Raw genomic sequence first — 25,460 nt, 5'->3', positions numbered from 1 at the left:
ATGTTAACGTAGCAGTTTTTCCATTCAAAATCTTGTAACGAGTTCACATGTTTTACTCGAATACAGAGGAAGAAAAAGAAAAAAATGAAGAAGAAAAAAGCTGATTCAGATTTGAATTACAATTACAACAGAAACATTTAAATTGTAGGTACATGAGGGCAGAGGAGTAAAATTATCAGAACTTGCTGCATCGAGATCTGAAAGCTCTGCCATTCAATAAAGCTGGAGTCTTGCTCTAACGAGTTCAGAACGCGCACACTGAACGTGATCAACGGGTTTTTCATGCAACTAGAAAAAGGCAGGGCCCGTTAACACTTTCCGCCATGAGCTTGCACTCCTCTCGTATTATTTTCTTTGTTTGTATATTCGGTGAGGTGTCATAAGGTCAACGCTCATAACGTCATTTGACCTAATGTTCACTTCAAATATCGATAATTTCAATTTACTTAATGACATTTTCCAATTTGGCTTTATGTCAAATACATTAATGATTAATGAATACATTACACATTTTAATGCTTAGAAGTTGACCTTAATGCAATTGGGATGTAATCGGCTGAGTGTGTAATGTTCGGTTACACCCAGCGAGTTAGGGGGTTAGAATATACCCGCGGTAGGTATGCCTGTCGTAAGAGGCGACTAAAATACCAGATTCAAAGGGTTGTGTAGCGCAACCTAGTCAGGTTGTCAGCGCAATATATAGCTCCTCCAAACCCAATTGTCAACCTCACCTTCGAGCGGCTAATCCCGTTTCACTAACAGACGAGGCTCTGGCGACCCCAAGCTATTCAGGGAACTTGGGGGTGGGGAGGGAGGGATGGCCTGAAGGTTTCATGTGGCCATATAAATCGTTCCCGAGATGGTCCAGCCAGCACCTTAATGGAGCTGTGTTACCGGAGCGTGCCGGATCTGTATCCGGCAAAGGAACATCACATCGATAATACTGATACATTTAATAGAAGCTGTTCAGCATTTCCTTTCTCACATTGCCAATGCCCGCCTGCTTTTCCAGTTTACTCAGTTTTCTTCCTGTATTTATCCTGCATTGATTGCGGCTACCATTTCCGCTTGAAAGAGCCAGCATTGAAATGAACGTTTGTACGATCTGCAAATAACCGGATCAGCCCTGCATATCATCGGTTTGGAACCATCGGTGTACACGTAAATTTTATCGTCCACCATTTCTGCAAACATGCACCAACATTCCACCTCTATTGTGTTTCCAAGATGTCCATCGAAGCGCTGACAGGGGATTTAGTACATTGCTCGTTTTATGTTAGATGTTGCTGCTATGACCTCCATCTTGCCTTTGATGGGAAGATGACCCGAGAAGTGCGCTAGATGATTCGCTCCTATGCAGCTATTCGCTGTCTGCACAGAAGCTTTTCCATGAGCCTCTTCGCTCTGCTTATTTATCCCTTTGTAGATCCAGATAAGATTTCTATATTCGTGCCTGCACTTATCGCGCTTCCCAACTTTTGCTAATCATATAAAATAGTGCAGAAGAGGAAGTGAAATTAAGAGAAATTTCAACAGACCTCTTGTCAGTTCGCACAGCGGTTTTGGGGGTTAAAGTATACCCGCTGTAGGTATGCCTGTCGTAAGAGGCGATTAAAATACCAAATAGATTCAAGCGGTTGTGTAGCACAAGCCTTTCAGGTTGTCAGCGCAATATATAGCTTCTCCAAACCCAATGGTCAACCTCACCTATCCGTGGCGAATCTTGTTTCATTAACAGCCGATGCTCTTGCGACCCCGAACTCCTCATGGATCTATGGGATGGGAGGGCGGGATGGCCTAGAGGGTCGCATGTGTGTCATAGCAAATCGTTCCCGAGATGGCCGGGCTTGTTACCGGAACGTACCGGATCTACATCCGGTGAAGGACCATCAACATCGATAACACTACCGAAGGCCTTCGGGGAGTGTCCTTATTGCTACAACAACAACAACAACAACGTCTTGTCTATACAAAGTACTCCGCTGAACAGAAGACTAGGTCTCTACGAGCGGTCGTTGCGGAAGAAGAAATCAGTGCGTTAAGAGAGAACACCTGGCCTCTTCTTCCGACAAACTTTGACCACATCGGATACTAGGTCTCTTTTGCCGCTTGAAACGTTGGGAGATAAAAACACTCAAGCACAATGGAGTGCTAAGCAGTCGAGACATCGTTGCAGGCAAGTTCTGCACGCAACCCAGTCTCCTGGACAAATAAATAGACACCTGCAAAAGCATTTTGGTGAGTTATGTCGTCATGTAGCATATCTATTTTAACATAAACCAATAAGGGCTTTCACATAGTATCGATAAGCTTCTTTGTGAGTTCATACCCGGTTAATCGACTTACCATGGAAACGCGTGTCACTCGATCCCTCATACAGCATGCCTAAACTAACATTCTATATTCACTCATTTCAGTTAAGGACCACGCCCACTTTTATATAAAAGATTTTTAAGAGGGTCGTGGACGAATAAAATAAGCTATATCTTGACAAAAAAGAGCTTTCTATCAATGGTATTTCATTTCCCAAGTGGATTTATAACTGTAAATAGGAAAAGCTTCAAATTTAAAAAAATGGGCGTGGCACCGCCCCTTTTATGACTAAGCAATTTTCTATGTTTCGGGAGCCATAACTCGAAGAAAAATTAACGGATCGTAATAAAATTGGGTAAAAAATTTTCCCTATAGCAGGAAATATTTCTAGAAAAAATGGACGAGATCGGTTAGGAACCACGGCAACTTAGATATAAAACAAGTTTAAAAGGGTCGTAGACTAGTATAATAAGCTATAACTTAGCAAAAAATAGTTTTGAATCCATGATATTTCACTTATCAAGTTTTATTGTAAGAGGAAATGGAAAGATATTTTTCTTTTAAACGGGCGGTGCCACGTGTTATGTAGAAAATAATGTATCTGAAATGAAGTGTACAATTGAAGCTCACGCTGAGTATATAATGTTCGGTTACACCTGAACTTAGACACCTTTACTTGTTTTTTTATAAAGACACGTTGATAATAGCGTAACAATTTAGCTAGCAAAACCTCAGCATCTCATTACTCCATTGTAGTCCAATTGTTTTTTCATTACCACCTGTCAAAAACAACAATAGCATTTGCCTTTTTCATTAACACTCTTCTTTGATGAATGCCAACAGCAACTGTTCACTTTTTATTAAGACATCAAATGCAAAAGCTCTACTGGAATAACCTTTAAAATATTCTTCTTCTGATAAAGTTTTTCACTCACTCCACTTTGCACTTTCTTCATATTCTTTTTCATTTCGAATTCTCTTCCAACGTTTACAAAAATTCCCCATTGATGACTGCATTTCTTATCAGTTAATGTTGCTCGCTTTATTTTGTATGTTTTTATGTTTTTTTTTTGTGCTGTCGTCCACAACAACAAAAAAGCAAGCATTTGGCTTATCCTTATTGAAGTTTCCTTTGAAGTTGCCACATTGCAAGACAAAACACGCGGAGGTGTCTGCAGGTTTGCCGTTTGATTGCTGCCATGCTGACGTCGCGTAGTTCATTTCTTTTAAGGGCGTTGTTTTTTCGAGATCGCGGTTTTTCTCGTTTTGTCTATTGTTACTTTTGCTTTCATATCTACACTTCCAATGGCATTTTCAAAGCTTCTCAATCTTATCGACATTATGCCCTCTGACGCCTTGTTATAGCTCCTACACATAAGCAGTTTTTCAAATAGATGAGTTTAACACATGCTTATGCATTATGAGTAGATTGTACGTATTTTTATGGAGAATGGTAGAATGAGCGACACTAGCGCCATCTGATATTGAAAATTAGCCAACTCCCCAATTTTGTTCCAAGTAAATCATAAGAAGAAGAATTTGACATTTGCTTTGGCTAAGGGTGTTGGCACACTTTGCAAGTGACATTATTTTTCCCACTGGTTGGTGAATTTTCTAACATTTTTCACAATTAAAAACTGCAATTTAACAATCGAATACGACACAAAATATGTTAGCAAGTATTTTTGTTGTATAGGGAGAATGTTTACAACAGTGCTTCGCTAAATTTTGTATGTAAGTGGGCAAAGCGTAATAATTCAATTCAAGTCTGAAGTTCCTTTATATTTACAAACGCAACATCTTGGTTGATTGTGGCGATGTTATTGGAATGCATAAGATTGTGTATGAAAAATGTCATTGTACCGCGGCCTTTATGTTGTCTGCTGTGAAATCAAAGTCACTGCAATGGTTGCTAGAGGAATTTTAATTTTTGCGTGATGCAATATTATAGCTCGAAATTGAGAGGGAGGCGGAGCGTGGTGGTTTACACAAGTTAATATTACTACTGCAGTTTAGTGTGAGCATAGTTGCACTTATTTGCAATTTTTGCATTTGAGGTGCGTACTTCTTATAAGCAAATATTTATATTTTGAACGAAAATATTTTCAGCTGCTTATCGTAACGATTCTTTAAATTAAGATTTTCCTGTACATTGTAGGTAGTAAAATAATCGTTTGCACTAGTATTTCCATATACAGCAGCGCATACAAAATTGGTACTGGAAATTTTTATGAAATTCTGTCAATTTAGTTCTTATTTTGTACTGAAACTAAGCAAACTAATTTACGAACACATTCGAAAATTCGAAAAAATTTTACAAAAATTTAGAAATTTTTATTTAGAGTTTTAGTAAAAATATTTGTTTACAATTAAGCCCGGTTTTTCAGTAGTTGGTTAAGCTAAGCTTAAACTAAGTTTGCTTAAACTCTAGTAAAATTTAAACTACAGTTAAACTACACAGCAGTTTTTCAGTAACAGTTTAAGGCCGCCTTTGGAGTTGGCTTTTTGTCGGCAATGTTGGGTTTTTATTATCTAGATAATTTGTAGATACGGCAACAGCTGGATTTTGCTTACTCAACAAACATGAAAAACAAATTTCTCCAGCGAAATATATATCTAGTTCCGGAGGTGATATGCAACATTATTATTTAATTATTTTTAAAGCAGACAGTTCTCGAGTTGATATCCATCTTCATTCTCCAATCACTAAAAACCTTTGAGAAATTTTGTAAAAATAAAAGTTTTCGCGCTGACCTTCAACGTCATATTTTCCTATTATTCTCCAACTTTTGCGAGATTTTGAGAAATGTACATTTCTCAATTGAATATGCAATACATTTAACGAGTTGATATGCTACATTGGATATCAAGTTCAGGTGGAGTTGAAAAAAAATCTCCAAGGTGGTACCACCAAATCCAACTGCTGTTTATTGCGAGAAATAAACACCTGATTGATACAGCAATGAAGCATAATTTATAAAAAATAAATTATATATATTTTATTTTATTTTCGTGAAAATACTGTAGTATGGAATTTTACATTTGAGTCCAGTTAGATAACCATAAGTTGTTAATTAAATTTTTTCAACTTAAGTTATAGCATTTTTTGCTTTATAAAAAATTTCCTTTTGCTGAGAACGCTATGATTCTCTAGTTGCGCCACTATTTCGAAACAACTGTTGAGATTTTAGAAGTATGTTATCAACATGAGCTCTAATGGTGCTCAAGCCTAAATGCTTGTGGGGTATATTCGACGCCATTTCGAACGAATGCAAATAACAATGCAATCTCTGGATCACAAATAAATCTGTGCGCCATCGAAAATCCCAGCTTTCACTCTTTCAAAATTCAGTTTTGGAAATCACTTAGAAATGTATTTATCACGTCAAGATCGATAGCTCACATAGCTTCACAGCCCTGAATATATGTATAAAGTCATGACCTCTTTGTTGATGATAAATTATGAATGCTAAGCACCACTTACAGATGATATTCTTGAGCTTACGGCGCTGTCTGCAAACAAAATTTTGACGCTAATCGTTCTGTGTTAAGCTTCTTGTGCAACTTTTTAAATGTTCTTTCGGGACATAAAGAAATGACAGTTGCATCTTTCTCATATTAAGGATTTAGGTTAGGTTAGGTTTAAGTGACTGCCATCCGCATCGGAGCGGCACACCTAGGTCTTTATAGGCCCATTGTGAAACCACACGGATTTGTTCGTACACTCTCGCAATCAAACCACTTCGTTGTGTTTGTGAAGCTAACTAAGCATTGTGTATTGACCTCAGCTATATCAGTTAGATCTACGAGAAACGTCTTGCACATAAAACGTTGCCTTCTTCTACCGAGCGCTGCACATTCGCAGAGTAGGTGCCTAACAGTTTCAGGCTCTTCTTCGTTGCCGCAGCTTCTACAATAATCATTAAATGGAGCACCAATCCTTACCACATGCGGTCGAATACAAACGTGACAAGTGAGGAGACCTACAACAAAGGAAAGACCCCTCTTACGGGTGAGAAGCTCTCTCGATCTCTTCTCATTCCATTCCGGCCATGAGAGTTTTGCCGTGTGGCATCTGTTATGATGCTTCCACCCAAATATATTACAAATTATTAGGACTAGAAATTATTACCGCCGTCAATGGGGTCGATATAGAGTCCCAATCGACTTTGAAATGATGAAAAGATACACCCGTTAGTCAACTTAGAAATTTTGCATCACAGAAATAATTCATGGTCAGCAAAATTGAATGAACTTGAACATGGATGTAAACCCTTCTGGAATTTAACAAAGGTCCTAAGAAAAAAGTCCCTAGGAATTCCACAACTAGTCTCTGAAAGAAAAGTGGCATTGTTCTCTGAAAGCTTTTGCGAGTATCACAAAGTTGCGGAAAACTTAGGTATTCAAAGCAATGCTAATTTGGTCACTTCTGCTATAAGTAACTTCGATCTTCTTGTAATAAGTACCCCTAGTTCTTACTATGTAGATTTCAAAACTGTATCATATATCGTTGGTCAGCTGCATACAAGAAAGGCATCTGGAATTGATGACATCAAAAACGATAAAGTACTTTTCTAAAAGTACAATCGATTATTTAACCTTTTTAATTAATTCGTGCCTTAAAATACAATACTTTCCTGACACTTGGAAAGTCACAAATGTTATTCCTGTTCACAAAGCAGGTAAACCAAAAAATCTTGTTACTAGCTATCGACCAATCAGCCTATTAATAAGTAGCCTCAGCAAGATACTAGAACAGGTCTTGAAATGTAAAATTTGGAGGTTTTATCTTCCAACGACATCATACCAGACAAACTGTTTGGTTTTCGAAAATTTCATAGTACTACTCATCAAATTAAAAGACTATGGAAGCATATAAAACTAAACTTTAATGCAAAAAAATCCACTGCCCTCGTATGCTTAGATATAGAGAAGGCCTTTGATACTGTGTGGCATGATGGTTTAATTTATAAGTTAATTAACTACGGTTTTCCGCCGCATTTGATCGCAACTATTAGAGGCTTTTTAGCTAATCGATATCTTTGTGTACAAGTTGGCAATGAGTTTAGTGACCTTAAACTAATTCCTGCTGGGGTTCCTCAATTATTGGCCCCATCCTCTATATTGTCTACTGCTCAGATATACCACCATTACCTGGTTGTAACTACGCAATATATGCAGATGACATTGCTATTTTTAATTCCCATGAGTTCGGCCAAAAAGCTGTGGAAATACTACAGTGATTCTCTAAACATTATCATCGACTATTTGTGTAAATGAAGAGTTAAAGTCAACGTTAACAAATCTCAAGCCCTCTTTTTCACAAGAAAAAGAAGTACATGTTACTATCCCAATTCTAAACCAAATATATGCAATACTGAGGTGCAGTGGTCGACCAATATCAAATATCTTGGAATTGTACTTGATCCAAAATTACTTTAGAGATCACACCCAATATATTCAAACTAAATTTAGTATAGCTCTAAAACTTCTGTATCCGTTAATAAACCAAAAATCTAAGCTCAGTAATGAAAATAAAGCCACAATTGCTAAAGTTATTTTTCAATCTATAATTTTATATGGGTTCCCAGTTTGGGAAAAATGTGCCAAAACGCACATTGAAAAAATACAAGTTAAACAAAATAAGTTGTTGAAAATGATAATTGATTTACCGTGGCATTTTTCAACTACAAAGTTGCACACACAAAACAAAATCATTCTCGTTTCGGACCGTATTGAAAAAATAACTGAAAAATGTGAACGTCTCTATGATATATCTACAAATCCACTAATTTACAATCTAAATAACTCCTAGTTTATCATATAATTTAACTGCGTACTATATTTATGAATAGTATTATAGCTAGTATTAACTTTAATGCATAAGATACTTACCAAGGGTTTTCTCTAAGCTAAATCCTAAATCTCCTAAGCTAGATTTTTCCCTTATATAAACTTTAATTTTTAGTAATCCATATATTCTAAACTCACTTATAATACTATAGTTGTAGGGTTTATTTAAGAAGTCATATCATCTAAAACCGTGTATTTAAAAAGTTTAAATAAATTGAATTGAATTGAATGATGCTTCCACCTGGCTCCGGCTTCCATCAGTAGAGCCTCCTTTATCTTGAGCTTGAAGGTGGAAAGCGGCATGCCCAACGTCTTCCAGTATGGCGAAAGTGGAATGGAGGTACCCTTTTTTGCAAGCTCATCAGCCATCTCATTACCTGGTATACCCTTATGTCCCGGAACCCATACCAGATGCAGAGTAAACTGTTCAGCCATTACGTTAACTGATCTACGACAGCCTACTACAGTTTCAGAATTAGTTGTGACAGAGTCAAGGGCTTTCCGTGCTGCTTGACTGTCTAAGAAAATATAAATGTGCTTCTGAGAGACTGCTCTCTGCCTAAGGCAGTCCACAGCGTCTTGTATGGCCGCAAACTCGGCTATTAGGGATTTACTGAAGTTAGAAATGTCCATCCTACTTGAAGTCTCACTTAACTTACATATGATTTTTTGTATATCTTAAAAAGACTAGCACGGTTATTTAACGTAGCTAGTTTTATCAAAAGATAGACTGAAAAACGAATGGGTAAACCATATAAAGGTGAAGTTTTTGTTGTACCCGAAAACAGTGGAATGCAGTCCTTTGATTGATATAAATCGAATATTATGGGGTACTAACAAATTCGAGTACTATCCCGATGGCTAGGGAAATGACTTATTTGACCCCTCAAGTTTTAGGGTCTGTATCTTTCAGTCCCTTATCCCTATCAAAATATCCTGTGCCCCTTAAGCCACCGAAGGACCGAGGTGAACGACTCTTCTGTTGGTTTATGCATATTCTTGCATATCCCTGTGAAGACACAGCTTGAGTTCTTGCCAACAGAAAGAAGGGATTTATTGTTCAGTTCCGGTTCAAGTTTTTGTAAAACCTTATAGATAGTATGACTAAGATTACCGTCATGGAGTGGATTCGATTTGTAGTTACTTCTTCAAAACAAAGAAACTAAAAACATGTATTTCAAAGATTCGAATGCTTCTCCTGGTGTCTAAGCTTTGGTGATTCGGCGGGCGAATAGGTTTTTTGCTATAATATTATTTAAGTGGACTGTGTATTGTTTTAGAGAGGGATGTTGCTATGCACCTGTTACACCCTGTATTTATTCATTGGGGCGAGCACTGGGGGGCTCCAAGGTATTGGCTGCGGGTTGAGCCACCTTGTTTTGCTTTGAAAAACCCCGCTTTGGGATAAAAAAACTTAAACTATGTCTTTAGAATATTTCACTAACCAGTTGAGAATTACAAGCACACTCAATGTCTAATGAAACAAACGAACGAAAAATTTTCATAGCTTAAGTCACTTAAACATACTCGCCCGCCTAGACGGCTTAGTCGTCTAGTGAAATTTCCATACGAGCCAGTCATCCGGCTCGAAGGACCATGTCTAAGCTTTGGTGATTCGGCGGGCGAATAGGTTTTTTGCTATTATATTATTTAAGTGGACTGTGTGTTATTTTAGATAGGGAGGTTGCTATGCACCTATTACACCTTGTATTTATTCATTGGGGGCGAGCACTGGGGGCTCCAAGGTATTGGCTGCGGGTTGAGCCACCTTGTTTTGCTTTGAAAAACCCCGCTTTGGGATAAAAAAAACTTAAACTATGTCTTTAGAATATTTCACTAGCCAGTTGAGAATTACAAGCACACTCAATGGCTAATGAAACAAACGAACGAATAATGTTCATAGTTTAAGTCACTTAAACACCTGGGAACTTAACTTTGTGTAGGTAATGGACCAAAAAAACTGTGTGCAACTTAGTGAATTAAGCTCTGCTATTAATTTGCTTTCAATTATGGACCATGAATTTAAGTGGAGAATACCATAGCTTAGTGTCCATAGTAAAGTTTTTGTTGTTGTTGTTGTTGTTGTAGCGATAAGGACACTCCCCGAACTCCTTGGGGAGTATTATCGATGTTGATGGTCCTCTGCCGGATGCAGATCCGGTAAGTTCCGGTAACAAGCACCATAAAGATACTAGCCCGACCATCTCGGGTCGATTTGGTATGGTCACATGCAACCTTCTAGGCCATACCGCCCTCCCGCCTCCTAGATTCGTCAGGAGTTCGGGTTCGTCAGATCATCGCCTGTTAATAAAGCAGGATTCGCCACGGGTAGGTAAGGTTAACATTTGGGTTGGATAATCTATATATTGGGTTGGATAATCTACATATTGCGCTGCCAACTCCTTGAAAGCGTCGCGCTACACAACCTCTTGAATCAATTTGGTATTTTAGTCGCCTCTTACGACAGGCATACCTACCGCGGGTATAATCTATGCCCCCAACCCGCTGGGGCAAACTTTCCGGTTTTTTTCTCAGTATCCCTAAGCTTGGTAGCTGGACATCTTATACTTCTCACCAAATCATAAAACATAAATAATTTCAGTTTCACCAGCACCTTGCTCACAAACCCTCATTATGTTATACTATTTTATTACCCGACTTCGTGCTGAGTGTCCTGCTGTTTTTTTCTATGCCAATAAAAAAAACAAAAAATGCAAAAGGTCGCACACACTCAAACAAGAGTGCACTTGGAGCAGCATGCACTCACACAAATCAATTTGCACACTCGCTCATTTAGCTGACACTACAGCGCAGCAGCTGACACTAAAGTATTATTGCAGCATTGCATTCATTCGAGATCCTTTTTAGGTGTTGTGTGTGTGCTCCTCTTTATACCGGAAGTGTAATCTTATTTTCTGTTATTATCTACAAGCGCTATTGTGGCACATTAAATGTCTCATACTCGTCTATGTGGCGCAGAGAGCGAGTAAACATCTCTTCATGCTCAACATGTGTTGGTTGTATGTAATGAAATAATTTTAAATGTTCGCACATTTCATTATTAAGCAGCACAATCAAGTGGTTTTAAGGACACTTACAGCAGCGAACACGAAAATAGCAGCGGTAGTGTTTGTGTGTCAATTATATTATTCTTTTTATATTTTGAAGAGCTTAAAAAAATCTTGCATGAATTTTTTAACTGAAACTATACAAGCTAATCTCAAAAACGTTTTTAGAAAAAATTCGAAATTTTTTTTCAAAAACTTCAAACTTTTGATTTTGGTGTTTCTAAATTTTTTTAAATCAGTTTTGGTTTAACAAGTTATAAGCGGCATTAAGTAAGCCATTAAAATAAATTTGGCAGAGACACTATCCTTGTCAAATATAGAGACTGCATGAAGGTAATCAAAATCCGTTAAAGGCCACGCCCACTTTTATATATAAAGGATGTTAAAAAGGATCGTAGGTTAGAATATTAAGCTATATCTTAGCGAAAAATAGTTTTGTATCAATGATATTTCACTTACCAAGTTTTATTGTAAGAGGAAATTGGGAGCCATCTTTTTTTAATGGGCGGTGCCACGCCTCAATTCCGATCAAACATTACGCATCATTTCTAGCGCCTCAAAAAATAAATCGCTTGTAACGAAATTATAAAATGTAATTTATCTGAAATGAAATGTACAATTGAAACTTACACTGAGTATATAATGATCGGTTACACCCGAATTTAGACGCCCTTACTTGTTTTTTTTTTTATATGGAATTACAACTAAACTACTCTGCTAAAAAAAATCCAAAATCAATACATCTTTGTTGCTAGGAAAAGTTCAGAAAGCTCTAAATAAAAAGTTCGAAAATTTCGTTATATATTTTTCGAATTTTCCATTTTTTTCGAAAACGTTTTTGATATTGGTTTGTATAGTTTCATTTACAAAATTTAAGGAAAGATTTCTAAAATTACCGAAAATAGAAAACAAGAATTTAGTGAAGGAAATTGATAAAAATTGCCACTGCTGTTTTTGTGTCCGCTGCTGTATATATAAATAAGCTTGCGCTTCTTAGTAAGAATATATGTTTGTGGGAGGTTTGTTCTTCTTTTTTTGCTTCAAGTCTCATGAAAAAATATTATTTGTGTCACAGCTGGTGGTAAGTGGAGCTTACTGTAGTTTTAAAATGTTTTCTTGCTCTCTTTTTCGTTTTGACAAGCAAACTTGTTCAGCGAAAAGTTTCAGGACTTAAGAAAGTTTACACAAATATTTTTTAACAAAACGCAATCATTATTCGTCCAACGATTTTGGCCACCACCAAAAAAGCACTCTATGACAACTGAGGTCAATTGGCACCACCAATCAAGTCCTCTATGTTTAAGTTAAATGTAAAGCTTGTGGTACTAATGATTTGATGAGCTGATAGTTACGTTGTCATGACGAGTGATCTCAAGTGTCTATTATACAACCCCACCAGTTAGTAAATTGTATGGTACTTGCTCTATGAAGTCCATTTCATCGATAGTTTTACAACTCTATTTGGAGGATTTTGCAAGGCCTTTTAAATTTTGAGTGTACTAAATTGAGGTCGAGCTTATACATTGCTGGTATTTTACTTAAGTTTTCTGAGCAATAGGTCACCTTTCTAGGGGGAGTCTTGTTTTAAGAAGTGATAGGTTAAGTGAGATTAGTTTAGGTTAGGTTGAAAGGACTGGCCGAGAAGTTGCATCACAGCCCGACACTTAGGCCACCAATGCGCCCATTTTGATGTCCTAACTGATAAGTAACCCTTATTGTACCAGTTACTGCCGATCGTACCATATAGTGAAATCAATAAATTTAATGTTGTCCGTATTTTGAATGCTTTCCCCCTCAATACATCTGATTCGTACTCACGCAGCTGCGACCGGTATCAAATCAAACGATTACTGCCGCAGCTGCGTGAGTACGAATCAAATATTGACCAGTAAAGACCTTTACCAGGAACGAAAGCCCTGACTTATTGAGGATCAAACAAGTGATAGGGCATTCTTTATCACGATGACCCGCATGTAGGAAGCGCTGGCCAGAGCATATAAGCACTACTTGTTATGTTCGTGCCATAGGTATACCCATCGAGTAATTTTCGAGAAGAATGTGGATGGAGTTGCACCTATTGGCCAGCTCATCATACACTTGCCTTCACTATCCCTGTGTTCGGCTAACCATACAAGGCTAATACTGAAGCACGGGGCATTCAGTGATTGACTCTGTGTTGCAGGCATATAAATCTAACGCCCTTAGCATGGCTTGGCTGACAAGAAAATGTTCCGTCTTAGCTAACATTTTTCATTGATAACCACTGAATGATCGGTGAGCCGCAAGGAGGTCTCTAGCCCCAGATCTGGTGAATAGATATTACCCTCTACCTTCCCATCAAGCTTGGCGACATAAGTAAATATGTTGATGGCACCCTGAATAACAAGTTTCCTATTTGTCCGTTATTGTCATGTGTGACACCACGCTGTAAAAGTGTTTCAGGGAGTGCTATAGTCAGTGAGTACTGGTATTGAAACTGGGGCTGCGTTATTTAAGATATCATGGCCACAGCCTTCATTCTTTCATTCTGCCAGAGTCTCCAGTTCGCAGTGCCATGATAACGGCCAGTTCCTTCGCTACCAAATCAAGTGGTGGTAGGTGCAGGATGGTATCGCGTGCCACAGTCAGAGAACAAGAGCGCTGCTAATAGAGAGCTCCGAACTGCTCTGAAATTTTTGTAAGCCTTTGAGTTTCGCAACCTTTGCAAGACAGAACACCATACTGTCAAATTGGGCTTATAATGGCTGTATAGATCTAATGTACTACTTTGGGAGAAAAACCCCACTGGACACCAATTGCTCTTCAACAGGAGAACAACGATCGTTATCGGATCAGCTATATTCTCGCTCCAGAATAGTTTCATAACCAGAATAATCCCCATATACTGGACTTTATCGCAGAAAACCTAACCGTAGCCGTCAACCTTGTGTAGTATAGGATTCGGCGTTTTGTAACTTCTAACCCGAAGTGTTTGCCGGATTGGAAAATCTTTTTGTTTTGTTTTTTTTTTAATTAACTATTTACTAAATTTTTGTTGCACTACTTTGCCCGAGTGTTGAACCCAGGACCTTCGGTGTAGTAGGCGGAGCACGCTACCACACATAGTGGCTAGCGCCAGTGAAAAATTAATTGAAATTTAAAATACGACTTGCTATATTTTTATATTTCCATACTAATTTGCAATTCTTTTTTGTTATTTCCAGCAAACCTCATTGGTATCGACACAATTCATCAGCAAACGCTTTCCGGTCAGGAGATGGATCAACTCAATGAACATCAATTGGATAAAGTGGCCAATAATGTGAGTGTATTCTATCGTGTGACACCACGTCATAAATTGGATATCGTGAAATCACTACAACGCACTGGAAATATTGTTGGCATGACTGGTGATGGTGTGAACGATGGTGTGGCCTTGAAGAAGGCTGACATTGGCATAGCAATGGGCAAGAATGGTACAGATGTTTGTAAAGAAGCCGCAGATATGATACTAGTAAATGATGATTTTCATACAATTATGTGAGTATTGCGATTTTATGAAATTAACTATATTTTTTTCTCGTAAAATTACCTCTGTTTTGGTTTAACTTCAACCCCTGGGCGACTTCTAGTTAATTTAAAAACATAATTTTTATAGACGATTGGATTATGTATCGCATTTCACAAGTACTGGGCAATCACGCTTCTTTCTCACCGTTTTATTTTTTTTACCATCGTCAACATCATCTTCCTGATCATCATAGTTATCCTGCTTGCTTTTGCTTGTCTTCCTCTCTTTCATCGTATTTACAATTCATTTTCCTTTCCTTTCTCCTTCGTTTTGATTCCAATTTCGTTCATTTCCATCAACTGATTTTGTGTCTAATTACGCTCATATCCACTCAACTATGAATATATTGTAACGAACTTTGGGAAATTCCTGATTATTCTGCAGCTTTTGTTATCGTTCTAATCTCTGAACTGTGGAATAAATAACTCAACTATTCAGTATAACAAAATTTTCTTTATTTAGACTACTTTGGTAGTAGTACTTCACAAGTACAATATCCGCGTATTAACCTATAGCGTGTTAAAATTAAACTGAATGATTATTCCTCAGCTTGCGCTGCTTTCATTCTCTCGGTTGCCTCGTTCGCATATATCTCCAAGGGTCTAGACTATTGTCTCGAACAGTTGCTTATCTATTTTCGTTTATATATCTCTTCTTTGAATATATGCATACTTTATTGCCGTGTACATGTGCGTAAAATATTGTCTTCGCTGTTAGCTGCTGGCTACATGGGTGTAGGTGAAATAGTATGTTCGCTCTTAGATTCGCTATTTACATGTATGTTACATTGTTAACAGCATAGTGATGTATCGATATGCTAATATTCGCCATAATATTTTCGTAAGTTATGAAAATATCCATTCGAGAAAGTCTGTTCGTATTCACAATAACATCTTTATGTATGTGTTTATTGGTTATTTAGTTTGGATACAACAGTGCGAGAGAATCTTCCCAGACAACAGTTGAAACCTATTTAGTCTTAGAGACGTTTCTATATTTTTTAAGCTACATTACTTTTATATTACAATCTTTTTAACTGTTTCAATATCTAATTTCCCGTTTCTTGTCTAATTTTACAGCGCCGCCATCGAGGAGGGCAAAGCTATCTTCTACAACATTCGCAACTTCGTACGTTTCCAACTGAGTACTTCAATTGCTGCGCTCTCATTGATCGCACTCGCCACACTCATGGGCATTGCCAATCCTTTGAATGCTATGCAAATTCTCTGGATAAATATAATTATGGATGGACCACCAGCGCAATCACTTGGTGTCGAACCGGTCGATCATGATGTGCTCAAACAAAAACCACGAAATGTCAAACAACCAATGATTACAAAATCGGTAATCATTAATGTATTACTAAGCGCTAGCATTATTGTGCTCGGTACGCTGTGGGTATTTCAACGTGAAATGGCCGATGGTACAATGGGCAAAACGAAACGTGACACAACTATGACATTTACATGTTTCGTATTCTTTGATATGTTCAACGCTTTGGCGAGTCGTTCATCGACAAAAAGCGTTTTCACAATCGGTTTATTTACGAATAAAATGTTTTTGCTTGCTGTTGGTTTCTCGATTATCGGACAACTGTTGGTCATCTATTTTCCGCCATTACAAATGGTATTCCAAACGGAAGCGCTGTCTGCCTATGATATACTCTTTTTGGTGTCGCTTACTTCATCGGTTTTTATTGTGGCGGAAATTAAGAAATGGTTCGAACGCACAATGGAACGTAAAATGTATAAGACACGCTCTGAGTTGGATTTCGTATGACAAAAAGCAAGCGCTGGAAGAAAATCGTCAAATGTAAAGAATGATTAAGCTTAGCAATGAAACACACAAAATACAAAAAAAAAAAACAAAAAACGTACAAGAAACAAAGAAACAATATTGAGAAGGCGAGTGAATGTTATGGAGACGGAAATGACGTGGGGCGGGCGTTTAACAAACAAAGCGTTAAATGAGTGGATGGAATTGGGGTTTAAAGCGTAAAAGTTGAAAATAAAATAAACTAAAATAATAATTGTGAGAAAAAATGCGAAACAGTATTTAGGGTTTATTGGGCGTAATTTTAAGGGTAAACTATAAAGCAAAAGGCAGAGAGAGAGCAAAAATAATAACGCAAATTAAAAAAATACTAAAGAGAACAAAACTAGTAGCATCATTTGAGTTTCTCTTTGACTTTTTTGACTAAGTTTTGTATTGTTACTAATCGTCAGCATGATTAAAGAAAAATTAATTAAAATATTTAAGTTAGCTAGCTAGAAAGAGAAACTGATGACAAGAGAGTGATAACTGTAACAAAAAGTGAAGCAGTGGTAATCAGGGACCCATTTACATGGTAATTTTTTTTTATTTTAGTCGGAAAAAGGCTGGGTCAAAAAATCATTCTATTTGAAAGTTTAAGGTATACCGATAGCAATTTCATGACAAATCATGCATCATCTTTATTTTACGGACCTTTTTTTTAAAAAAAGTCCACAAATAAAAGTTAAATTCGGACTTTTGTTTTATAAGTCCAGACTTTTATTTTTTAAGGACAAATAAAAGTCCGGTCTTATGACTATGGAACGGCTCATCCAAATTAAACGAATTTTTTAGCAATATATTCTCCTAAATGTCTAGATTAGAAGCCTATATAGACATTTGAAAGAACGTTCTCATAAAAAAAAAAAAAACCAACTCTCATAGTAGTATACTTTATACTTTTTCTTAGTAACCTTGTTACTATTGTTTCACCATGAAATTTGATCGAAATGAAATATTGCCTTTTGAAATTTGATACACCACACTCTGTTGAAACAAGAAGGATTCTGTATGAAAAAAAAAGTCCTCTTCTTTGGATGAGCAGTTCTATAGTTATAGAGCCGGTTCTATAGTTAAGACTCCAGATTAAACTTTTATTTTCGGACTTATAAAATAAGAGTCTGGATTTAATAATTTTTTTTTCGACTAAAAAATTTAAATTCCGAAAATAATTTCTTTTTTTTTTTAATTACTTTTATTATAAAAGAAATAACAGTTTGGGTCCCTGTTGGTAATGTAAAGCGCGTATAAAAGAGTAAATGTTAAGAGAGTAGTGCAATCTACCTATTTTTTTTCTTTTTTGGGCGACATAACCAGATTTGTGATGTCATTCATTGGCCTTTTATTTTTTATGAAGTTTTGATTTATATAGTAATTTTTTTAAGTTGGTTTATTTTATAATTAAAAGTATTTGTGAGACTTTATCAACATAAGACTAAAGCAAAATCCATTTAGAAAAAGCCCTTCACAGAAGGTAGCAACATTTTTTTTAACGCGTGTGTGCGAAATTGTTTAAGCAGCATTTTGCTGTAAACATATCGAATACGCTTTGTTTTTCCTATATATTACTAAATCGATCATCCTGTTTTCGGTGACAAATTCTGAAGCAAAATTGATTTATTTCTATCAAATATGTCAGAGGAGTCAGCTAATCAGTACAAATGTTGACAAAAACGTGAAATGTTGCAGAAGCAATATTTTTTAGTCTTCTTCCTGCGCGCTTGCTTTTACAAGTATTAAACTCATGTAACAGAAATTGTTTAGCAACATGTTGCTCTAAACACTTCTTCATTCCCGAATCGATCGTCTTACTTTGTGAGAAACCAAAAAAAAAAAGCTCAGTTAGTTTTGCTAAATTTCTGGCTATGAATATTGACTGCGAAAAATGTTGACAGAAACTTGAAATGTTGCAGAGACAAAATTTTTTGGTCTAATACATACATGTCACCTACTCCTAAACGCTTGCTTCCGTAAAAAATTTTTAAACGCATATGATAGAAATTGTTTAGCAGCATGATGCTGGAAACATTTCTATTTTTTGTTCTTAAACAGTCTTAAGTTAATCATCTTGATCATTTTTATCAATTTTTATCAAGTTTCTGAATGTTGCACGAAAATTAATTGCAGAGAAATGTTGACAGTAATGGGAAATTTTGTAGCAAAAATTTGTTTGAGGAAACGTTTGCTTTCCTAAACACCTTTTGAATGCATGCAACAGTAATTTTTTATGCAGCATGTTTGTAGAAACATTTTCATAATTTTTTGCCTGATACATTTTTAAATCAGTCATCTTGTAACTTGCATCTACTCCGAGACGCAACAGTGAAACTCAAATTTATATGACGTTTCTGCGAGGCATTGCGACAAATGTTGCCAAAAACATTTCCATTTCAAAAATGTCATCAGGAACACGATATGATGCAAAGTTAGCCAATCGGTTTATAAATAACTACTGTCAATTTATGTATATTTCTTGAACCAAGCACAATTGCAAAGTTTTTTGCTTGCAATATATAGGTACCCTCTTGTAGATTAGTCCACAGTGTAGTAAAAACTTCCAATATAAATCCTTCAAGGCAGAATTGAAATGTATCGGTACACAAATGACCCAACACTTAATTGCCCTATATCTCTTGAACCAAGCAAGGTTTTCAAAACTTTGTTTTTGCAGTATATGACTACTTAATAGCTCATTAAGACACAATTTGATTCGAGGTTGCGTCAATAACAATCCAAGAGATATACACAAATTGGCAGTAGCTATCGAAAAAAAGATTAACCCGCGTAGCGTCTTCAGCTGTTAAAGATGGAACATTTAATTTTGATATTTTACTTGGTTTAAGAGATGTACACAATAATCGGTTTAGTCCTCAGTAGTTGTCGATAAACTGGATATCTCACGTAGCGCTTTAACGGTTGATGATAGAACCTTGAATCATATTCCGGATAAAACTTCAAGTAGGTGGCTGTGTAATGCAAAACGAAAATTTTGTTTGGCTCAAGAGATATGGAACAATTTAGGTGCTGGGTCATTTGTGTACCGATAAATTTAAATTTTGCTTTTAAGGGTTAATGATGCAACTTTATATCAAGCTGTTAATACTCAAGTGGGTGGCATATTGTGAAAACAAATACTTTGTCATTTGGCTTAGTTCAAGAGATATGGACAAATCGACAGTAGTTATCGATAAACCGATTAACCAACGTAGCGCTTTAACCGTTATAAGCTTCTAATTGCTTCGCTCATTTAAGTTATAATTTTCATAAAACACTCATCGTTAGTTCGTTTGTATTTGTTTAGTTATTAGTTAATTTTTTAGTTAATATTTTGTTACTAAATATTTGTAAGTAAATTTTACAATGTATTACTATAAATAATTTGCTTAAAAAATTTGTAAAAAAATAGTTTTTCTGTATAGACATTTTCTCTGTACATTGTGCAATGCATAAAAAGTTACAGTACAGGGAATATTTAAGTTTTGAAGTTTAAAATAATGTAAAAGTATGTGGAAGCTTGAGTGGAATAATACCCTAACCCGGCTCTCAGTTCAAACGAGCGCTATATCAGAACCTTTTATTGAAGAAAATTCTATACAAGACCTTTTTAGAAAAACGTATTATTCTAAAATTTCACCAAAAAGTGCTCTATTTAAAAAACTCGCTATATAAGCTCAACATATATTGAATTTATGCTGAAGTAATGCATACTGGAAACAAAGCCTGAGATGGGTCGTTCTTTAATCGATTTATAAGATAAAGCGTTATGCAGCAAAGATCTGAAAAAGGGTGTAGATAGAGCATTATCGAAACGGTAGCCAGAAATATATATTTTTTAAATAAAAAATATTGACTGTTGAAACAAAAAAATAAAATCCACTACTTTCAACTATTTTAACTACTTAGTAATAGTATATTTTTTAATTTAATTGTATAATTTGATGTATTTGAAAATTCTTAAAAACTTTTTTTTTAAATAACTGTAATTATTTTTACTTTTAAGCTTATTTGTTTCTTTGTATGTTTGCAAGATACACGATTTGTTCAAATATGCAGCTAAATATTCATAAATGTTGTGATATTAAATTAAGTGCTTGAGTTTTAGTATTTAAAAAATTTCATAAATTTACATTAGTGAAAGCTTAAATGACACAAACAACAAAATTTTACTTGTTTTGCAACAGAGTATCAGGGGCCTTAATATTTAATTCCATTCGAAAGAAATTTGACAACTTTCGTGTGGCATTTCCTTGCGAATCAGAGTGGCAGAAGAGAGCCCCACGTATTTTTCAGAAACGAATCTTCACCACTTCACTAATATTTTAAGTACCACACATCTGCTGGAAAGCATTTCCATTACCACCACCTGTGATGGTGCTCTCTACGTGGGAGCTCCAAGCCGTAATGTTTCACTATCTTTTTATCCGAGAGATTAACATATCTAAGTGCTTTATACATCATTAGCAACATGTTGCAGCAACAAGTTTCAATTTTTGTATGCCTTATGAAAGTGTTGACATTGTAAAGTGTTAGTATACAATTTTATCCTTTTAACAAGTACCACTAACCCCTTCAGCATCCAAACTGCAACTCTTTAAAAACTTTCAACGTTTGGAACAAAGGTCGTTTGAATCAAGTCAAGTTAAAATAATAAACAACTTCGCTGTGTTGCTTTAAAAGTTTCTTGAGGAACATTTAACTATGGCATGGCCTCTTTTGGAAAGCTACCCAAGGTTAAGCTGTTGTAACAGTGCTGTTCTATAGTTAGGGTACTCACAAGGTCCTATAAATAAAATGTCATAAATTGATTATTGTCATCAATGTTATGATATTATGGAAATATTACGTGCTATTATACTTTGTGAATCCACTGAAAAGGGAATTTTATAAATTTTTTGAAAATGTTTAATGTATGACATTTTAAAAATATGTCGTATATTGACAGCTAGTGTATCACTTAAAATTCAATTAAATATTTGAGTTTTTATTAATTTGTTTTTTAGTTTAAGTATAACATTTGAAATGCTTTAACATTATTTGTTTTAATTTAAGTGCAGTTTGTTAAGCAAAAAAAAAAAGCTTTAAAAAAAAAATAAAATAAAAAAAAAAATAAAATTAAGAAAATTAAAAAACAAAAAATTTTAAATGTTTTAAATTTGCTTATTACTTTAAAATTCACTTGTTATAATTTCATATTAGATTGTCGCCCTTGAAATCTACCTATTGCACTACTCAAAATGGTCTGTTTGGTAAGTAAATTTTTAAACTTACAAAAAAAAAGGAAAAAAAACAAAGAAAAAAGTATGCCCAAACTCTAAATATAAAAGAAAAACAAGTATGTATTTACATTTGTAGCATCTTTTTAACCCAACAACAATTCAACAAACACAAGAGATTAACCTTTACATTGTTTTTGAACCCTCCAAAATCGACATGTCATTTATCAATTGAATGTGCGTTTCATTGTGTTGGTATGCGTGTGCGCAAATAGTAATTGCAAGCAAAAAAATAATTCTTAAAAAAGTATTTGTAGAAACATGAATATTAAATTTGATGATTTGAAACAAATGTGAAAACTTCTAGCGCTGAGTTGCTTTGATTTGGTAAGGCTCAAACAAAAATGATTGTAAAGAAGTGTAATTAAAACAAAATTCAGTGAAAAGCATAATTTTTATTGAAAATACAAAATATATGACATGTGATTTGAAAAAAAAAAAAAATTAAGAATTTAGTCAATAATTGATTTTTTGATTGGACTAATGATATGTACAATAATTAAGTAAAAAAAATTAAAAAAAAATTATTTGTCAAAAATTAAACAAAAAGTTTACTTTACAACGGCACATACAATTTGTTTAACAGAAAGTAGTAAGAAATCTTAAATGTATGAAATTTTTGTAAAAGATGCAGATTGTGATAAGTCTGCATATAAAATAAATTGTTAGCTTATTCTCCAAGGATATGAGCACAGTTTTCGATGGCGTTCTTGATTTGTAGCTTACAAATGCACTTAAGCTATTCTTCTCTCTCAACATTCAAATCGACAACGGCGTGGAATATGACTGTTTCTAGTGGTAGTATGTAACAGACCGAGAAGTTTGAAGCTCCTTCTAGAAAATGGAACCATCATTTCAATTAGATGCTGGCATTACATATACAGTACCTGGGCGACCGAGCTTTGCTCGGCAACGTTTCGTTGTACTGGCAACGTTTCTTTTTTTAATTTCGAATAGGTGGCAACCTTAAATGGCAACCCTACTCAAAAATGTCCCTATTGTAATGCGGAGTGAAATACCTTTGTTTGATACCCATATCGGCATATCTCATTCAATTTTTTTAATTTCGAATAGGTAGCAACCCTAAATGGCAACCCTATTCAAAAATGTCCCTATGGTAATGCGGAGTGAAATATCTTCCGTTTGATACCCATATCGGCATATCTCATGAATTTTTTTTTTCATTTAGAATAGGTGGCAACCCTACTCAAAAATGTCCCTATTGTAATGCGGAGTGAAATACCTTTCATTTTATACCCATATCGGCATATCTCATGCATTTTTTTTTTAACTTCGAATAGGTGGCAACCCTAAATGGCAAACCTACTCAAAAATGTACCTATTGTAATGCGGAGTGAAATACCTTTCATTTTATACCCATATCGGCATATCTCATGCAATTTTTTTTTAATTTCGAATAGATGGCAATCTTGTGAAACATTCTGAGTGGCAGCACCTAGGTAGGAAGTCTTAGAAGGTGATACATTATCTCTGTAGCAAATTTCATTTAAATCGGTTAAGCCGTTCCCGAGTTCGTTCGGCTATACAAACAAACAAGAATTGCTCTTTTAAAGTTATAAGATACATATCTACCTAGCTTGAGAGATTTTGCTCTCTCTTCGACTCTATTAACTCACTTCAATTCTAAGGTTGAAATCTTCTGATCTCCATTTCATTGCTATGCTAAGAAAGTACGCGACTTTAACAACAATTGTGATGTCATCTTCAAATCCCTAGAAAGGTACTGAAAAATGCCCAAAAATTTCGCGGGTTATTGGTGAATGTAGCTGCAGCGCTTCTATGTGGAACGCAGCTGTATTTGAACGAGCACCGATACCGGACACTAAAAAAAATGTGAAATCTTTAAAGAAATCGAACTATATAGTTAAAATATAAAGCTAGCAGTTGAGTGTCCTTTTTTTAGGCTACTCCGAAGAGTTTTCTTATCACTATACAATCAAAACCAACAACAGGGCTCGTATCGTGCCATACGATCACGGATGAAAACCAATTTCACTCAAATGATAAATATGAATCTGTCAAACTTTTTATTAAAATAGTAGTTAACCATAGATCTAATGATTAGGTATGGTCACTACTAAACATATGCCATTCAAGGGAACCCTAAATTCAGAGCTTTTGTGATTTAAAAAATGGATGTCGATACGGGCACAGATCGTTCCAGAAAATGATTTTTCAACAAAAAAAAACTCATAGAGAGCATTGAACGAAGAGGTGCCGGAAGACGCGCCCTATATCTAATAATAAAAACACCGTAGGCTTGACACTTGATAGGAGAGGTACTAGCATTGGATTACCGTGCTGCGGTCTAAATGCTTCAGTGAAGGAAACACCACTGTTTAAGGTGATTATTCTTGTTATAATCATTATCATGAATGTTCACTTAACCGCCAAGGATATTTGGGGAGTATCATCCAAGAATAACGTTATCCAAATAAATTCTAAAAAACGTTAGAGACAAACTTTTATTGCAGCTATTCTGTTGTAGTCTCCCATTAAAAACTCGTATGAGTAATTTTGTACTCTCTCACTTATATATTGAAAAACATTCAGCGCTCAGTACCAATAGCATCGATTCCGATGACGGTAGCACTATTGGAGCTGCGGAGCCCTTATCGAGTTACATGATTCATAAGAAAATTCATTCGAATGTGAAAAAATAAATACTTATGTAATTTCGAATAGCATTTCATTTCAAAGTGAGTTACGAATAAGGCCGCAGGCCAGTATTAATCTAATGTTTAATGGGTTTCAGCTACAATAAGTATTAATAGTAATAATATTCAAAAAACAAATTTTAGTAGAGCAGAAAAAATAATAAAATATCACAGTAAAACTTGACAGTAGTAGAGCATTGACACTTAAAATTCTAACATGCCTACATAAATAGAAGAAAATGTAGAGTATAGTACAATGAGCTATAGAAAATACCAACAAACATGAGAGCAATAGCAAATGTGCGATATTTTAAGAAGTAAAAGTAATATTAAAGGGAACATAATTAAAACAAAGAAAAATTTGCGTTAAAAAATGTTAATTCTATGCGCTTAGCATTAACTTAAATATATTAAGGGAGTTCAGGGTGTTTTGCAAATGGTTTAGCATCATTGCATTGCAAACTTGTGTGTCATAATTTTTACAATACACAAACAAAATACAGGACTATCCATTTGCTACGTCACATCAAAAATTGTAGTTTATTTTTGCAGTATTGTATAACAAATCAATAACTGTCAAAACAAAACATATAAAGAAAAGATTGAAAATAAAAAAGTAGTTCACTATCCGTAGCTTTCATTTGCTATAGCAACGTTTCCAACATCAAGTACACAAAAATCTGAATTTCCTTATTATAAATTAGAAGGAATCAATAAACTTTTTAAAAACAAAGGGAATATAATTTTTTAAGTAAAAAAGAGTTTCAAATCATTTTTAAGGATTACATTGTATGAAAAAAATTAAGATAAAAAAAGTAAACGTAATCATCAAAAAAACTCTTAGGAATAGAGTACAGTTGAATAAAAGAAAAAAAACAATTACTCTGGAAAGCTAAGAAGTTCTAACTAAAAT

The 25,460-nt window shown here is 35.3% G+C and overlaps 1 protein-coding gene across 6 annotated transcripts in view; it reads left to right on the top strand.

Annotated features, from left to right (window-relative positions):
* The window catches only part of SPoCk (secretory pathway calcium atpase), a 329,726-nt gene extending 304,552 nt beyond the window's left edge, over positions 1–25,174 (top strand). For all 6 annotated transcript variants that reach the window (XM_067757234.1, XM_067757239.1, XM_067757238.1 and 3 more), the window contains 2 exons: positions 14,438–14,753; positions 15,864–25,174. In XM_067757234.1, coding sequence (XP_067613335.1) covers positions 14,438–14,753; positions 15,864–16,563 — 1,016 coding nt within the window. In that variant the 3' untranslated portion in view covers positions 16,564–25,174. The remainder of the gene's footprint in view (positions 1–14,437; positions 14,754–15,863) is intronic.
* Positions 25,175–25,460: the final 286 nt, after the last annotated feature.

Source organism: Eurosta solidaginis, chromosome 5 (genome assembly GCF_040869045.1).
Source record: "Eurosta solidaginis isolate ZX-2024a chromosome 5, ASM4086904v1, whole genome shotgun sequence".
Taxonomy (NCBI): Eukaryota; Metazoa; Arthropoda; class Insecta; order Diptera; family Tephritidae; genus Eurosta; species Eurosta solidaginis.
Note: the sequence above shows the minus strand (reverse complement) of the source record. Positions and strands in the feature narration are given on the sequence as shown.